The following is a 19,600-nucleotide window of genomic DNA, read 5'->3' as shown; positions in this document are numbered from 1 at the left end:
ATATTAAATTGTTGACTTTTTGAATTTTTAATTGAAAACAACATTATTTTTATCATTTTAAAAAAATAGGAATCAATCCTCCAAATCTTATCTCTTCATATGATTTGTAACTCGAATTTTATGATTTGGATTTTAAAATTACATTCCAATTTATTATTAGTAATGTAGTGTCATGTAGGCCTATTTATTTCTGATTTTAAAAGTATTTTTTAAAAATTAATTTTTTTATTAAATTCAAATTAATATATTTTTAGTGTTTTCAAATTATTTTGATGTGTTAATATTAAAAATAAAAAAATATTATTAATATATATTTTAATATAAAAAATTATTTAAAAAATAAACTTGAACGAAGTCGCCCATCATAGATCTTCATGCCAAAGCCTACCCAGCAGCTTGATGAAAACATGGAACATCTTATTTATTTCCAGGGAAAATCTTGTGAGATTAATTCGATGATCAATAGGTTTTATTATCTTTTTTTAATTTCTCCGGTTCAAATCTTGAATTCACTTACAACATAATTTATCTTGCAAATAATCTTATTTTTATCTACTTTATACTCAATTAGACTTTGTTTCACAATCAAGAATGATAATAGTATTAGTATATTAAAATAATATAAAAATAATAAAAAATATTAATTTGAAGTAATAAAAAATAAAAATTTTATTTTTTTTAAAAAAATAATTTTAAAACATAAAAAAAAGACAAATAAACTATATTATGAAATGGATTTTTCATTTCTATCCTATTCCGATGTATATTTTAGGGTCGGCCTACCTCCCGGAGAGGGGAACCCACCTCTTCTTCTGTCGAAGGGGACCCAGCCAGGGGGGGCTAACTCGAGCAGAGTCGCTGGGTCAGCCTAGGTCTTGACCTCACCGACCAGCTGCTGCATGGAGGCATGGAACTCTGAAGATCGAGTGAAGGGTTGCTTTCTATAATGGAAAAGCATTTAAATAATTCAAAATCACAGATTTTGTGAGAGAATCAACCGTCTTGTCTCTGTCTGCACGAAGCTATATTATGAGTTTAATATTATATAAACAACTTTGAGCTTCTAGGTTAAGAGATCTTCTTCTTCTTCTTCAACACCTTCATTTTCTACCCTTGGCTTTTAACTATGTAAAATTAATATGGTTTTGATGGACGTCCAAGTAAAAATAATAATAAAAAAAAACTTAAAATCTCAAGTTTATGTATAGTTTGTGTTAAGTGCAAATATGTGTTTGAGATTGTAATGAATTGAGAGTGCGATAAAGTTTAATTTTTATTTTTTTATTTAAAAAAATATTAAAATAATGTTTATTTTTTAATTTTTAAAATTTGTTTTTAATATTAATACATCAATTTAATATTGCTAAAAAAATAAAAGTTAAAAAAAATTAAAAGTACGATCGGATTGTAATGCTAAACTACAGTTTATTTTTTTAAAAAAATTATTTAAAAATACATTAAAATATTTTTATATTTTTTATATCAATATATTAAAATCATAAAACAATACTAAAAAACCACCGACTTAATAATTTTTTCGAAGCCAAAAATATTTTAAAAAATCATCTAAAAACAAAAACATAAACATTCCCTAAGCACTTCTTAAAAGAAGTGAGATTGGGCTCTGGGTGGGGGTGGTGGTTTCGATTAAACACAAAGTAAAGGGCGATTTTCTTGAAGATATATTAAAATATTTTTTATATTTTTTATTAATATATTAAAATTATGAAAAAATACTAAAAAACCATTGATTTAATAATTTTTTCAAGCCAAAATTATTTTAAAAACACATCTGAAAACAAAAACAGAAACATTCCCTAGGCACTCCTTAAATGAAGTGAGATTGGGCGGTGGGTGGGGTGGTGGTTTCGATCAAAAGCAAGCGGTGATTTCCCTTTTCTTTTATCTTTGTACCTTTCTATGGCGGGTTTTTGGCTACACAATTTGGAACTATAAATCGATGTTCTCCGGTTGCTTCTAACTAGGCTTGCGCGTGGCGTGTTGCTAGATTCCGGTGAACATCTACAACATGGGATGAAAAAAAAAATGGAATCAAGTTCTTGTCAGACCATCCTTCTAAACCAGAACCGAAACCATCAAAATTAGCATACCCAGAAAGAATAAAAAAGCAAGATACAAGAACAAATCAACCTAAAATGCATGCGTGCTTAAGTGATAGGCGGCGAAGTCTCAATGCCACCTTTTAAATGAATCAAGATGATCTGCAAGAAGAGAAGGTGGGGGGCTAGAGAAGGAGAATGGAAAGATGCGGGGGAGGTTTTTGTGAAAATTAAGGTCTGTGTGTTTTAAGGATGATTTTGGAATATTGTTTTTAATATCAATTTTAAGGAAATTGCAGCAGCAAATTAGAGGGTCTTCCTTTCATTTGTTTTTAATCATTTTTGGAATTCAAATCAATACATTTAAAAGAATTTCAAACTGAAAAATTGATATAACTCTTGAAATTAAATTAAATCTTAAAAATTACAAGTAATCTATTAATGCTCGATCGACCAAGCATGGAAGATGACATTCTTCAAAAAGCAAAAAAAAAACATCGTGCCTATTTAGGTACTCTATAGCAAATTAAATTATCAAACCATTTCGGACCATAATTAAGTTGGGTAATTTTTTTTCAAAAATTAAATAGATTAAATCAAGTTTTAACTGGGTTAATTAAATACCAAGATAATTTACTAATTCATATTAGATTAATTTTCACCCAGCTGAAGTTAAAATCCAACTTAAACCATAAGCCGGGTCGAAAAGTTATTGTTATACTTGAAACGGTTGATATTTTTTATTTTTAAAATCAAGAATGAAAGATTTTTATTGTTTATCCACGCATATATAAGATTTTCTTATTTAATCTTCTTTTAAAATTTTAATATTCTGTTAATTAATCATTATTATTATTATTCTGCTTAAGAAGATAAATTACTTATTTATGAAGTCCGGCGGGACATTGCATGCATGCAATCAAATAGAAAGTCTAACAAATAGAAGATAAATAAAAAAAAAAAAAAAAAAAATAGAAAGTCTAACACGGCTAGCCAAATATTACAGGCTAACGATTTAGCACATCGCTAGCCCCAAGGAAGATCACAGGCTTCCCAATTCTACTGTAGAAAGACTATGCTGATTTAACCCAACGTTTATAAAGCAAGGTTGTGAATATCGCTATGATTAGCATCCCATTTATCATCTTAAAATAATATATATATATATATATATTTATTTATTTATTTACGTAAATGTTTAAACCAGCTGTCTGCACCAGCTGTCTGCAGCACGATTAATTATATGGTTCACTGAATATTCACCAGCTGTCTGCAGCACGATTAATTATATCGATTAATTATATGGTTCACTGAATATTATGTAAATTCAATAAACATGTAAAACACCACAAAAATAACAGACATGCATAATAAAACTTGAACTCGAATGCAGAGAAAGGAAACAAGTCCCTCCCACTACTAGGCTAAGATATGTCTTGATTGCAGAGCATTTTGATGTCCTATTCCAGGGATTTGTATTGTGTGGGTGTGTGTCATATACATACATACATACATATATATATTCAAATCTAAAGATAAATTAATAAAAATAGAGATTAATTTCCATCAAAGAAATTAACAAGAATCGTTAGTAAATATATCTTAATTTGTTGTGGTTATTAGTTCCAAAACAATTTAGTAGTTGAAAGATGATACAATATTATGGGAGTTGGAAAATATAAAAATCAGCAATAATCAATGGATAGTGTCAAAAGGGAGACCAAAATTGCAAACATGGGAGTCAACTTTCGATGTAGGCAATGCAGGGAAGAATCTAAGAAACACGACTTTTATAATTTCAGGTGATGAGTATGAGCAGAGAGGATTTGTGCAATCTGAGTATGAGCTAATAAGAAAATGATTAGAAACAAAGAAAATACCAATAATGATAATTATTTAATTTAAAACAATGAACTGATAGATAAACTCTGGTTAAAGATATTTACTCAGATTGTTTAATCAATGCAATTATTAACAAATAATTATATTAATAAAAACATTATCTCATATATATTATAGTAGTTTTGTATCTCTGAAGGTCTTACTTAGCATTATCTAATCATTTTTTAAAACCTTTTATTTTAGTTAATTTTTTAATGTTCTTAGATATGTATTGATATCAAAAATAAATTTTAAAAAATAAAAAAAATATTATTTTAATACATTAAAATTAAAATCTCAAAAACTCACTACAGATAACACATTATGAAGTGATTCTCATTAACCAAGCATCAGAAGTAACAAGAGGCTCAATTTCATAAATTTCTCCACACATTCTTATCATATACATTGAAAAGATGATAAAAAGAAAAAAGAAAAGAAAAGGAAGGGAGGCTAGGTTTTGATTTAATATGCTTCAGAAGCAAAGATCATGCCTGCCTCGAGCTTCAATTACAAATTCCTGAAAAATGAAAAACATGGAAACCAATAACCAGTGTACTGCAGTTAACGGAGCATTACCCGAAATTCAGAGTCCTCGTTGAAGCCAAACTCAATTGTATTAACTAGTAGCTGTCATTTCACAGGCGATCATCTGCAAGGAGAAATGCCAAACATTTTACAAACTCAACATCTCCGAATGCTGAACAAAAGTAGCAATTTGTTAGAAGGTATACAAAGTAATTGTAAGAGGGCATAAAACAGGTGCAACTGCTATATTTTACACGAGAAACACAGCATGAGAGAAGTTTTAAACATGGAGACTGATTGTTGGCATAGAAATGAAACAGTTTGATTATTCGGTTTTACCAATTACAATATTCAGCTGAAATAAATTCAATAACCACCTTGAATTTTGATCAGTATGGAAAATCACTACCGATCAGCAAATCTGGGGAACCCTCTGCAGGATTCAGTATCAACATGGTTTTATATGGATGAAAATCCAAATAAACTATAACTTCATCCACATAAACTATAACTTCATCCACATAAATTATAACGGAAGGGGAACGAACACAAGTTTTAAGTCTCTGTCCTCACCTGCACGCACGCACGCACGCGCGCGCGCGCGCGCGCGCTCACACACACACACACAACAATATTCCAATAGTCTTGAACTCTTGAAAGACTAAAAAACCACATTACATACAACAGTGTTCATAATGAGTAAAATCAGTGGAGCACAAACCGAGAGTTAAATGGCAACATTTTTCTAGTACTGCTCATTTTCTAGACACTGAGTTCATCTTCAAGATAGTTATACTGAAAAGTGAACTCTGTCTTGATTCTTTGGCACCTGCAAATACAAAAAACGGAGATCATAAGAACCACAAGCAGAGTCAAATTAGGTTGACATGAACCCAATTTTTGATGAAGATGAGATGCATGTATAGAAGGGATATGACAGATCGGACTAGATTGAAAATCAAATGGATAACAAATTCTTAGCTACATTGCCCTATTGAGGATTTAGAAAAGAACATGAAATAATTTCACATAAACTTGTATGTAAATATTAAAATCACTGCAATATACAAGGACGAATAATATAGAAAAAGTTTATATGCCAAGGTTGAAGCATGTTTGTGCAACATTCACCCACATTGCCCTCAACCTAATGAAGTGAACCCCTATAAAAATCTTATATGAAGAAGCAAATTCCTTTTCATCCTGTTATATAATGAAACGATTCTATCTCATCCTCACCTCTTGACAATGAAACAACTCATCCTTACACAAACAATATAATTTGACTACACATACAGTACAAGAGTAAGTCTACACAGAGAAATTGTACTGAAAAATCTTTCTAACACAAAGCATTCAATGCAATGATTTTACAAGTTACATGGCAGTAAATCACTTATACAATATCATATCACTCATCACATCAGTTAATAAGATTTTTATGTATGATTTTCTGTTTGTAAGGAGTTTTCCTACAAAGTTCCACAATAAGGGCAACTACGTCGATAGTTAAAAACAAAATCAGCATACCATCCTGGTTTTTCGTCATTGCCAACATGGAAATCAAAATACACATATGTCCCCTGTTCATATTCATCAGTAGTAACTTTTGGCTCCTCATGCCGTTGAAACCAGGTGTTGTATTTTCTGTGGTATCTCCAAGATTGCCTCTTCAGTTCTTTTGCAGCCAGATATTGCTGATATGTATTCTGCACATAATGATAGGCTTAACATACGACAGAAACCAAAACTACATAACAATGAAACAACAGAGGATGTCACATCACCTGTTGGTAGTAAAAAGCAAAGAACAAGGTGTCAGTGCCAACACTATCCATGCTTAACCGTTCCCAGAATGCAGGATTACTTGCCATTGGTGCCTGAACTTGAGGATAGCTAGGGGGTGTTGCTGCAGGGTGCCTCTGTCCAGACAAGCAAGATACAAATTACTCCATAAACAAGATTTGCCCATAGTTTGAAAGGTGCAATAATATGAATATGATTGCACATCCATACCGGAATATAGCTCCTAGCTCGTTCCGAGTCTTTCGGTTGAGGAAGCTTGTGATATGCAGCATCAAGCATCTCAAAATTGTATGACTGATTATGGATTGCCCCAACATTTACAGCAGAACCATTGATATTATCACCAATTGCACCAAGGTCGGAGACGCTTCTCCGGCCAATAACACCTAGGCTGCTAGATGGTTGACTGGATTGTAGGGGTTGCCCTGGAGAGAGATCTATATCTCTTGGCACTTGTACAGGCTCTGTCAAGGAACCAGATGCTCCAGCCTGCAGCTAAGACATTTAAAACCAACTTTAATCACACTACCTTCAGCATCAAGTTGCACAAACTACCGAACTGTCAACCACAATAAAGTGCTTACAAGAAAATTAATGGAAGAGAATTTCAAAAGGAAAATGCAATGGCTTCATGAAAGAGACCTGGCCCAGCACATTGTGACTTTAGTGAGGCAAATCCACGATAAACGTAGAATCCACACGTTAATTCACAAAAGCTGAATCTGGGACAAGTCATCTCAACATATCAGCCCCTTTACTGGAAAACGGTATAGAAAGAGCAAAACCTTGAATGGAATAAACAAAGCCACCAAAATTAAAAGTTACAAATAAGCCTTCTGTGTGTATGTGTTCGTGCATGTGCGTGAGAAAGAGAATCTCCGTTTGCAAGATAAAATAAACTCATCACTAAAATCATTTCCCATGTTAGTGAATCACACAATAAAAAATAAAAGCTGTACTAGTTAAGAAATTATGATAACAGCTTGCTAATTGCAACCAAGCCTATTTATTGGGGAGCCTGCCCAATCATTGTTTCACAGAGAATCCCTCCCATCCCTGTCCCCACTCTAAAATAAAGTTTGGAGAGGACATGCTGAGGATACACTATCAAAATACAGGGGATTTCAAAGCTTCACAGGCTGAATCATTCTTTCACTGTGCTGATAACAATGATGCCACTATTTTTTCTTTGTGCTTTGTAAATGCTAGATATCAAATTCAAATATAACCAACTATAATAATTCCAATAGATAACATCAGGAAGGGTCCTGTGGGGAAGGTGGTGCTGCAACAGCCCCAAACTTGAAATTATATCTAGGTTAAAAATTCATTCCAACACTTCCAACCAAGGAAATTTAAAATCTATCCTTGATAGAGCAGGATGGTTCGATGCATGTGGAATACTTAAAACACACACACAGAGCAGGCAAGATTAGGAATTATTATACATACAGAAGTATCCATTGCATATGAAGCTGTCAGTTCGTCCTCATTTACAAGACTTTTGCCATGCCCAGATGTAGGGGCAGATTCAGTGGTTGAATCCTCAGGTAAATTCTGCTTTAGCTGCTGCTCCTCAACTGACGGATGGCCAGCCTCTGCACCATTTACTCGTGCCATTAATGCAAGCCAGTTTTATGAAAGCGTTTCCAAATTCCAATCTTGACAAGTTAATTGGAGAATGAAGAATACCTGCATCTTTCGCACTGCTAGACATCACAACTTGCTGACTAGCCTGCTGATGGATGATGGAATTAGGCTGCTGTAAGGCAGCAGATGTAACAGTATTGAAAGCTGCTGCCTGAACTCCAATTCCCAAACTACCTTGAGAGATGGATGAACTCTGAGAATTAAACTGCAAATGTAATCAGATGGCATGCCCAAAAAGTAACAAGGTGTCAAACTATGTCTTTATTCATGGAAGCTGGAAATGCAGAAGAAATAGGATCATGAACAGAATGCAAAACAAAAAAAAAAAAGCTTCTGTGAAGAAAATATAAGCAATTAACCATGGTGATTACAGCCATGATCAAAACAATATTTCAAGCAAATGTATAGCTTATACTACACCTCTGGTTATATTGAAATTAAAGAATCTAAATAAATTCAAAGTCAAAAGACACACATAAAACCTTGTTATCAAGAAACCAGATAGAGAAAGAAAAGAGTGATACTACAAGCAAAATGGATATTTCTCCTGTGAAGGTCACTGGACATGCCAAGTATTCAAGGAACAAATGTGTGGAAATGATATCAGCTGCTATAAAAAAAAGGTTGGTATTAGTTAAATACCATTGCTAATAACTTTCTTTCAACAATTCTATAAGACACTTAGCATTAATGAAATGAGCGTGCAAGTCCACAAAATAGCAAGACTTCCAATTCAAAACTAGCTAACTTTACTTCAAACATGATATTAAAATAATGAAACAACACCTTATTAGCATTTTATTATAGTCTCTGGATAGAAGAGACGGAGATACCTTGGACAAAAGGGACAAGACACAACAGGAGACAGAGATAAAGTTGTGTTTGGTAGTGATGTACAAGACATAATAAATATCTCTGTATTCTGTTTGGTTGATGAGAGATGAGACAAAAGAAAATGTTGAAAATTCTGTTTTACATTTGATATGCATTGTCATCAAACTTGCAATGTTTGAAATAATAAATAGACATTATCATTTTCACTTTAGTTTCTAACTTAAAATGAAAATTTCTCCATCCATCAAAATCATGCTATAAAAAAATTGTAATAATTGTAAAAAAGATAATTCTTTGTTCAAAAGATAATATAATTCAATTATAATTGTTTCATTAAATCATTTTATCAAATATATTTAATAATAAAATAAATAATTAAACAAATTATATGTCAACTAAAATATTGGCACCGACACAAATTTAAAATCTAACATAGTTGGAAACGCAAGATAATAATTTCATCACAAATGCACATTTTTTTTTGTTATTATTCAACTCTCACCTCTTCATCATTAAATCTAATTTCTTTGAGAACACAATCGATTATAATCGATTTTCATTTCTCTACATTATGTATGTTTTAATTATTATATTAAATTTATAAGAATGATATTCATCATGATACTAAGAAATTCATTAGAGGAAAATTCTTCTTATACTTTTTAATATAAATCACTATTTGGTTAATTAATTTTACTCAATTATACATAAAAAAGTAATTTACTCTAATTCATTCATTTTTTAATTGTTAAATATTATTAGATTGTATAAAATAATTTGCTCCCTCTCTCTCTTGTTTATATTTCACATATTTATTACGATTTTTGCTTTTATATTTTCTAGTTTTCAGATCTAATGGTGAAAATTAAGTTAATTAAAATCAATGGTCCAAATCTGAATATTTTAATGGACATTTCTAGAAATTTTTTTATCTTGGTTCATGTCTTTGCCACTGTCCCTTTTTTTAGGAACAAAAAATTAACTAAAAATTGTCCCTGAGACGGACAAAGACCTAATTTTGTCTCTGCCATCAGTAAACATGTTCTTGTCCCTCATATCTATGTCTCTTTTGCTTTAGAACAACAACCAAACATTACCTAAAAGTTCTTTTACTTCTGTTTGCTGACTTGGTCAAAAAAACAAAGGAAAGGATAGGGAATGAGGAATCCTAAAGAAGTAAAAGCACCTGCTGCAAAAGTGGGTTTTGTTGGGTGGGAAACTGCTTATGATTCCCACCGGCAAGAGGTGGCATGCCAAGAATGTTACTGTGACCTTGTTGCTGGACTTGCTGAAGACGCTGTAAGAATTTCTCCCTCTGATCAGGAGCTATTTCAGTTCTTGCACGAAATTGGCCCTACAGAAGAAATATTGTTACGTTAAAACAAAATGGCGATAAGTTTTGGCAATATTTCTTAATAAAAAAACCCATTAAGTGAACTTAAGGAACAATTAAATCAACATGTTCTGACATGGACAATTCAAGTCAAGAAGCTAATTCTAAAACATTTGTCTATCAAGTAAAACCACATGCAGCAAATATTAAAAAATGTAAGCGAGTTATTGAAATATTTCTCATTGAAGGTTTACTCATCCAGATTCCCTCACTCTTCCCCTCTACTTTTTCTCTTATTTCCAGTTCTTTACCTTTACCACCACCAGTTAGCATGGTATGACGTTTCTTTTCACCCTCTTCTTTTCTGAAGAAAAAACAACTCATCTCTTGGCTGTTTAGCAAAATAAAGCATATACAAAATGCATAACAGTGCAGTCACCATTGAAACATAGTTATATAAGAGGGAGGTTTTATTGCATTTATTTTCTTCATATGATTAAGCATCTTATATATACAACTATTATATACTGGTCCATCACCAATACCCTCACTAGAAAGGACTAAAGCCACATTGTACGAAGAATTTCAGGTGAAGTGTATCTTATAGCATTTTCCATTGGATCGTTATCTTATCATGCGCGTATTCTTTTAGTTGACTAGCCACACATCATATTAGTTGTAGCTTGCATGAATAAAAAATCACCCATTACACAATTAAGTTATTATATACTATTAATGTTAGTGGTTATTAACATAGACATTCAATTTAACGAGTTTAGACTATGATAGATATATAATCCAGTGATAATGTAAAAAGACATTCATCTTCCAAAGAGGATGGGTGAACAAAACATTTCCATCACTTGCTAAACCAAAACTTGTATCAAATATGCTTTGCAAATTGAAATTTTGAATTTTCAATAGCATTTCTAATATCCTTTTTTTGGGCCCATTAGTGAAACAGGTCTTAACAAACACCTTGAGCCTCCATTACCCTTGGAGGGTGGCAACCACTCATTGCAACAAGGAGGCAACCAGAATCAAGACCAGATAACAGCAATTAGCATTTCCGCTAATAGCTTAATTGAAGTCACATACTAAGGTGGTATAATAAATGGATCTAGCATGCTACTCCATGTATGCTAAAAAATTGAAGTTGAATATTTTCAATCATGTTTCCAAAAATCTCATTTTTTGGCCCACCCAATAAACACAGTTTAATTACAACTTGAGCCACAATTCGACTTGGAGGATGATGACCATCCCGGATAAAAGCCATTGACATTAGTGCCCACAAAATAAAGTTTCTTGATGCTTGGTTATGTTGAAAGGGGGGAAGCTGGATGGGTACTTCATGTCTGGACTTCTCATTGACAAATGGGGCTTTATACGGTAAAATTTTTCAAAAACCAAGATATCCTCTAAAATAAAGAACACACAAACACACACTTGCACCCCTATGTTGTTACAAAAATCAACAAGGAAGACAAACAAAATGTTAAAACAAGTGGCATACCGGTTCATTCTGATTTTGAAAGGAACTCCCAGGTCTCCATTGCATGCCAGTGACCAAAGGAGAGAAAACTCTGCCACTCAGAGTAGCAGCATCACCAGCAATGCTAGAATCAACCGCACCAGTTCCATCACTTGCCTTGCTAGCATGAGGCAAGATCATTCGGTTACTTAGTGGAGAAGCCGAGGGCTGCACCATTCCACCACTCCCAAGTCTATCGTCAGTTCCCAAAACATTTCTCTTTGCAATGTCAGAAGCTGAAGGTACTGAACCAAGAGCTCCATTACTAGGAATTACACCAGGACTGAGGGAGATACTAGATGAGGGCTGGCTAGAGAGGCCACCTCTACCAATGCCCCTTGCTAGTCCAGTATCAACAAGAGAAGGTGATGATGATCTATGGCCAGGGAAGCCAATTTCTTCATCCTTTGCAGAATTGGCAGCATTGGTCAGGGTTACATGAGAAGGATTAGCAGAAGCAGCATTTTCCAAGACACCTCGAACAGAAGATGAACCAGGAAGAGTGGGAGAAACTGCTAAAAGACTAGGCAATGTCTGAACCTGAACATTCACAGAAATAGGTGCATGGTTCCCAGTTGGTGTTGATGCAGCTGAAGAACCAACCATACCACTTTTGGCAGGAGAATTACTATCTAGTGAAGCAGTATCATTGGCTTGCTCTTGACCAACAACACTCTGATGAGGCGGAGATGCAACAGTGGCCTGGAAAGAAAATTATCATTCCGTAGGTGTAGCAACAATGTTAGGACAAAGCACATAGCTGAAAAGCATTTAAGGAATTAATAAGTGCAGATGTTAGAAATGGTAAATTCCAGGTCTTTTATGAATGCAAAATACAATAAAAGTGGTCCACAACGTGAGAAAAGGTTTTTTGTTAGCTCTTAAAGATACATGGTATATATAAACCCCACCCCCAAAAAAAAAATATTAAAAAAATCAAGACGACAAAAACAATCACAAGTCATGTTGAAAGAACAATAACTATTTAGCAATAACCCTTGGTAAGTAACAACTTCGACCAAACAAACTAATATAAAAACTTATTAAACCAAATAGAAATATAAACATCTAACTATATTATGTCAAATAAAAGAGTTAGAAGAGCCAAAAGGAAAAGTAATGTACATTACATGCAACTTTCACATATCTTTCATCACTTCAAAATAAAATAGGAATCAAACATGTCATATGTGGAAGCCTAGCATCATAGGTCCATCTAAATCTTAAAGCATGATATAGCGAAAAACTCCCTTGGCAAATAATCAAAGTCAAAATGCATCAACAATGTCCCGTGCAGGTCACTGAATCAGCACGGTACAACTGAACCAAGTCTTGCAGCTTGCTACAACAAAACATGAGAAAACAACCTCTCTAAAAATAAAGAGCTCTCAATGGAATGCTTAAATGACACCACTAATATATATAAGATCCATCATGACTTTAAAATCTAAATCAGAATAAAAGTCCCAGATAGTGTGTAAACATACAGGTGTTTGGGGAGCCTGAGGAGCCGTTATTCCCAAAGAAGTCTTCAAGACTTGAGCAGGAGCACCCTGCAGAGAAAAAAACAATAAATTTACAATAAAACTGACCAAAAGAAACACCAACACAAAAAAAAAGGACAAAATATGTATTAACTAAACATTTTCTTTAAAAGGCTGAGATTATTTTTCCATCTCATGTTAGAAAGAAGAGAACAAGCACACCCACAAATACAAAAGACAACTGCATTCCCATCTCTAAATGGCAAAATAATTAGAAGTAAAGTCTGCAGCCAATAAATTTTACCTTCCCAAGACCAGGAGGACCAATTATAACCAGGTCTTCAAGAGACTCCAAGTTGTCTAATGGTAATGAGTTGTACAGCTCATCAACATCACTAAAATCATCAAAATCTTCCTACAAAGAAGACAACAAGCAAATTGATAATTAAGGTGACATAAAACAAAGCATATGAGCACACTATCCCATCAAGAATACTGGAATGAAATGAAAATATACAGGTTATCATGGGAAAATCCACTAAGACAACGCATGATGCCTCTTACAATAAGGGTGATAAAAACACACACAAACACACAAACCTGATTACGTTCCACATAGTCATCCAGGAAGTCTTTAACATCATTAACCTCCTCGGGACTCAATTCATCATTGTCTAGTAGCCTCAAGATCAACTCTAATTTCTTTATATGAAGTTTATGCCGTGTGATGGATGCCTCTAAATGTGTCTGCCAGACAAAAGGGATAAAATAAAAATTATAAAAGGAAGGATGTATTGATTCTAAAAACCGCATTTCCTTTTGTGTCCTACCAGTCTGGGTGGCCTTGTCTTTCCTTTCTTGACAGTGAGCCCCTCAATCTCAGCTTCAAAGGCATCAATCTGAGATTCCAGTTCCCCAACCTACTCAAGGTAAAAGCTAGTTAAAACACCACTGATGAAATGAGAATTCATAAAGCAGCAAACTGACATAACACAGCAATTTTCAAAAATAGTTGGCAAAAAAATGTTTTAGGACTGAATTAGGAATGTCTTGAAAGGAAAACAACTGATTTTTGCAGTTTTACTATTTTAAATGCTATCAGATCAATCTACAAGCCATCAAGCATTTTTAACTTAGATAGTTCTTCCAAATCATTGAAATTTTTTTTCTGGGATAAGTATAAGGCTTTGGATATTAATTAGCACACAAAACCAACCAGCTGCTAATGCCCATGCAGTAGGACCAAAGAGGACAAGTCAATAAAAAGTCACAGTGAAAGATTTTACAATACCAGCCCTAAGAAACGAAATTTGAAAGGTCATGACTGTATTATTTTACATACACTCTTAAGTCACTGTAGATAATAACAAAGCAAATCAAACAGCTTACTCACATACCACATTATTCAACCAATCCCTTGTTTCTGATTTAGCTTTCTCCTTTGGATCCTACAAAAAAGATCAGCATACTAAGCAACTCTGATCGAAAAAGTCAAGCGATCGTGGAAAGAAAAAATATTTTACATTTTTAAATTAGTTTTTTGAAGTTATGAACATTAAAAATATGGAATACAAACAAAACCCCAAAAGACAATTTTAAGAAATGAAACATACAACAACAAAGCCTTAAAACCAAAACAACAAACATGCTAAGAACTGAGATTTTGCCCTGCTGCTTCACTATTCATAGCTCCCCATTTTTTTTTTCATTTTTCTCCTTTTTTTCATTTCATCCTCGTACTGTTTTTTTCATTTCATCTTTTGTGACCTAATTCAATGAGATAGAGTTTTCAATTATAATAGCAAGACAAAATTAAAAGATTGAAGATCACAATGAACATCAAATGCATGGGACAAAATCAAAGTTTTAAGAATTTTCATTTTGGTTCAAAAGTTCATTTTTCAATTCCCAGGTTTGAGAGAAAAGCGGCAAAGTTGTTAGAAAATACCAGAGGAGAAAGAGTTGTTGGTTAGCCCTATACACTAACAAAAATAGTAGATCATGGTGTCAATAAGTTCTATTTGACTAGAGGAGTACAATAGTAGTTGTTTTTTTCCTTATAAACATGCCTGAAAAAGTAGACCGCGATCTGTTCATATATTTTTTATTTCGTTGGTTTTTGTTTTTATAGTGATTTTGGGGTGCTTTGAGGTTGGTAAGTGTTCAATTGAGGTTTTCATGGTATTTTTAAGGTGTTTTCAACTAAAAACGACTTGAAAATGGGTTTATAAGGTCCAAAAACTTAGACCTTGGTTTTTGAATCACCAAATGCCCTACAACTGCAGGTGACCTCTTGCACAGCTTAAAACAAAGAAAATAAAATAAAATAAAAAAGGAGCAAACAACTCCTGAGAAAAAAACAACACGTGGGCCAGAGCTTCCATGCCTAGACGTGCTAGGGCTTTTTTCTTAAGGCTTAGCACCTAGCCTTTTTTTTTTTACTTCGATTATTTTTTGAAAAAAATACTTAATTAATACCCTGCCTATTTTTTACTTTACATTAACTGTTTATTTAAATTTCAATTAATACCCTTTCTCTGAATTTTCAAATTTTTTAATTCAACTTTTTTAAATATTATTTATTTTTAAAAAATTATTTTATTTTTTAAAGGTTTTAAAGAGATTATTATAATTTATCTTTAATTTTTTTCCTTTATATTTGATATAAATAAATTTTATTTGCATGATGTATTTATAAAAATAAAAATCATAGGTAAGAAAAAACAACCACTAAGAAAAAAAAAGCACAAAAAGTTTTAAAAAAAATTGGAGATAAATATTTGCATACTTACCTTTCTTTTGCTTTTAGAGGAAATATCAGCTTTCCATTAAAGTATTTAATTAGATTAACAACTCTTTCACAATTTATCGATTCACATATATTTTTTAATTTATTTCATTAAGCGTAAATAGCATCTTTGCATTTCTTAATTAAAAAAATTCATGATATAATAAAACACATGTAGCATTAACATATTCTTCTATTATGTAAAAAATTAACTTGGAATTCTAAACACAGCATAGCACAGGTTTTAACACTAGTGACAACTAATTAGCATTCCTCCAAAAAATTCAGAGAGCAAAAAACGAGAAAAGAAAAGGGCATGCTGTCAATGATGCCCATTGATAGCTCAACATCATTTAAATTGTGCTACTTCTGCAAGTCTGTAAGTGTAAGAAACTGAGAGGGAAAAAGGACATATTTAAGCATATAACAAACAATAAAAAGCACCAAATTTGTAAGCCAGGCAAGAGAGGTGAATAAGGAACCCTTTAACAGGCTTCACCGGATGGAAAAGGTACTAGCAGTCAAGGCACATTACATCATCATCATACATAGGGATTACCTCACAGAGTAATGTGGTTCCATGTAATCACATCAACTGCTCCCAAGGAATCAATCTTATGGTTTATTCAGCCTCAAATTTACCACTCATTTGACTGATTTGATTCAGGATTAAGCATAAAATAAGGTAGTATAAGTATGCAATGCTTACAGTTTTGGGTTGTTGGCCCAAACCTTCTTTGGAAAATGCTTTTGTCTTTGTTTCCTTCTCGCATATCTTAAATCTTTCCATTTCTTTCTCAATAGTCTTCCGAGCATCCACTAGAGCCTGCTCGTAAGATGCACTAACCTACAAAATGAGTCAAAAGGCAAGCAAGATCAACCTCAGCTTCAACAATATTGTCAATCATACATCACAAGGAAGAAGATGCCATCATATGTCACAGAAACAAATAACCATTTTATCATGGAAAATAACCGCATCGCTGGCTTAATATCCTCAAAACTATAGATAAGATAGCAACACAAAGCCTAAATGATTCAAACACAATAACCAGAAATAAAGAATGAAGAGGAATGACCTTCTTATCCTTGATCTCACTGGATTGAATCCATGTCTTGATTTGGTCCCTATATCTCTGCAGTTTCTTGATTTCCTTCTTCAAGTCTGCCTCAAACTTCTCCTTTTGATTCGCATTATCTGTATCATAAACCTGGAAACAAAAATAACGCAGTCATAAGCATCTGAATTTGACCAAATAAACAAACAAACCAAAATAAAATATTATAAAATTAAAATACAGCTACGGGTGCAAGAAAACTCCATCAAGCAAAGAATTATATATCACTAAATTGCATCAAGAAATCAAATAAAAATAACAAAAACATTTGAAAAATTTACCATTTTCTCAACGATATGCAAAACTAGGGATTTTTTAATTCTAATTCATTATCATTAGAGAAACTGGAGAGAAACTTTCACAAATGAAATCACAGCATTAACAAACTAACAGTTAAAAATCCATCCGCACAATAAAAAAAATAAAAAAAACATAACCCATTTAAATGAAAAGAAAAGAAAATGAAATTCCGCCAGCAATCACTTTCCTTCCTTTTCTCAGCAAACAAACACACCAGGAAAAAAAAAACTGAAAAATTACTTCTCAAATTGATTTCCACTTCTTGGCAACTAAAACAATAAAAAGGTAAAAAACAAAACAAATAAAAAATAAAAAAATTGTAAAAATAGATACAAAGGACAGAAGAGGAGGGTAGTTAGCTAGTGACCTTGTTCCAGATACTATCAAAAACGTCGACTCCTTCTTGAACTTTCTTGAGAACGCGATCGATCTCGCCTTGTAGCTTGCGACTTGCTCCCATTCTACTGCAATCTGATCACTTTCGGGTCAGTTGCTGCTGTCTTTGCTTTTACTATCATTCAATTTTATTTCGAAAATGAGGAATTGAGTATCTGTTCGCGTGCTTTATTTTTAGGGTTTTTTTTTCCCTTCTGCTATGCTGTGCTGGTTGAGGTGAGGGAATATTGTCGGAATGGTTTTTTAAAGTGTTTTTTTTTTAAAAAAAAATATTAAAATAAATTATTTTATTTTTTGAAAATTATGATATTAAAATTTTTAAATATTTTTAAATATAAAAAATATTAATTTAAAGTAAAAAAATTAAATATTAAATATTTTTAAAAAATAAAAATAAATAATAACAAAAAAAAATGAAAGAGATGGGAAAGAAAAGATGAATTTTAGCCATGGGCTGTGATTTTCTATTTTATGGGCTGGGTTTTTTTGGATTGTTGTAGCCGGTATCACTACATATTACATTATATTATAATTACAATTCCATTTATCACTATTAATATTAATATTTTAAAAAAAATATGTATTTTTTTCTTTTTAACAGTTTGGTCTCTAAAATTTGGAGATTTTTCAACTTGATCACTTCACTTTATTGTTTTTAATCTGCATCCTTTAATCTTGTGTTTTAGTTGTTTTATAAGCTTGAATTTATTTCTTTTCCTTAATTTGTATTTAAATATCATGTTGTCATCCAGTTTTATAATACAATTTTAGTTTTTTTTTATGAAACTAAATTAAGAGATAGAGGACAAAAATTAACACAAAAAAAAATAAAAACAATGTTTTATTTGACCCTAAAGTTTTAAATTTTTTTCATCCTTGTTATTTTGTATTATTACTTTTTAGTCATCTTCCTAGAAGTTTAAAAAGAAGTTTAAAAAGGAGAGAGAATATCATAAGAAAAATTTAAGAGAGAGAAATTTATTGAATAACTGAATTTCAAACTTTGATTTAAGCGTTTATATATTCAACTTTAAGTGAGAAATTCGATGAAGGTGGTTTATATTTTTAATAATGGCATTAATAATAAATTAGTTATGTGAAAATTTTTTTAGTTTTCCTTTTATTTTGAGTTTCTAAACGAATTAAAATGTTTTTTTTGTGTTAGAAATGAAGATTTAGATGTTTACAAGAATTTTTTCCATATTTTTGGTGAAAAAATGGTTAAATTTTATTTTTTAAGGTCCAAAATATTAGACTTTAATTTTATTGTTATTGGAGACAAGTATGGTAGCTAGAAATTAAACCAGGTAATAAAATTTGTCGTTTTAAAAAACAAGCAAATGATCCATAACTTACCTAATTTATATATATAAAAAAAATATTTTGGCCTGTTATGTTAGGCCGACAAGCACTGGCTTCTGTTTTCCAGAGTTAGGTGTGTGAGTTTGGCCTTTTCAAGGCCTAATTTATCATTTAAAAAAAATCATAATAAAATGCTTTTTTAGTTAAAAGGGATAGGTTAAAAAAATTTGATTACGATTTTACTTTCTTGTTGTACTTTGAAAAATTGCATTTTACATTCAAGTTCAAACAAAAATTTCAAAAATAATTAAAAAATGATATTACCCTTATATATAATTTATGAGAAAAAGACACATTATTCAACACGCTCTCTGTTTCTCTAATCCATATGCATGTCCCCCTAAAATTCATGATCTCTTTATCTAAAACCTTAGAAATCTAATTTGAAAATCTAGAAATTATATAATTAAATTGACTAGTGACAATATTTCATATGTAATTCATCCATCATTGTTTATGGAACTCAATAAAGTAGGCAATAACTTTTTTGTTTAGAAGTTAATAACCTTTACAAGGTACATAACAC

General features: G+C 32.0%; 1 protein-coding gene across 1 annotated transcript; it reads right to left on the bottom strand.

Annotated features, from left to right (window-relative positions):
* Nucleotides 1-4,250: 4,250 nt before the first annotated feature.
* Nucleotides 4,251-17,933, bottom strand: LOC105115050 (CCR4-NOT transcription complex subunit 3-like). The gene is made up of 17 exons (XM_011011820.1): nucleotides 17,684-17,933; nucleotides 16,978-17,109; nucleotides 16,608-16,745; nucleotides 14,508-14,558; nucleotides 13,941-14,030; nucleotides 13,711-13,857; nucleotides 13,415-13,525; nucleotides 13,114-13,179; nucleotides 11,609-12,328; nucleotides 9,946-10,113; nucleotides 7,968-8,130; nucleotides 7,728-7,873; nucleotides 6,486-6,770; nucleotides 6,257-6,391; nucleotides 6,000-6,178; nucleotides 5,191-5,298; nucleotides 4,251-4,593 (listed from the first exon to the last, which is right to left on the bottom strand). The coding sequence occupies exons 1-16, from the start codon at nucleotides 17,774-17,776 to the stop codon at nucleotides 5,232-5,234; spliced, it is 2,691 nt and encodes an 896-aa protein (XP_011010122.1). The 5' UTR covers nucleotides 17,777-17,933; the 3' UTR covers nucleotides 4,251-4,593; nucleotides 5,191-5,231.
* Nucleotides 17,934-19,600: the final 1,667 nt, after the last annotated feature.

The sequence above is a fragment of the Populus euphratica genome, unplaced genomic scaffold (assembly GCF_000495115.2).
Source record: "Populus euphratica unplaced genomic scaffold, PopEup_1.0 scaffold630.1, whole genome shotgun sequence".
In the NCBI taxonomy this organism is placed as follows: Eukaryota; Viridiplantae; Streptophyta; class Magnoliopsida; order Malpighiales; family Salicaceae; genus Populus; species Populus euphratica.
Note: the sequence above shows the minus strand (reverse complement) of the source record. Positions and strands in the feature narration are given on the sequence as shown.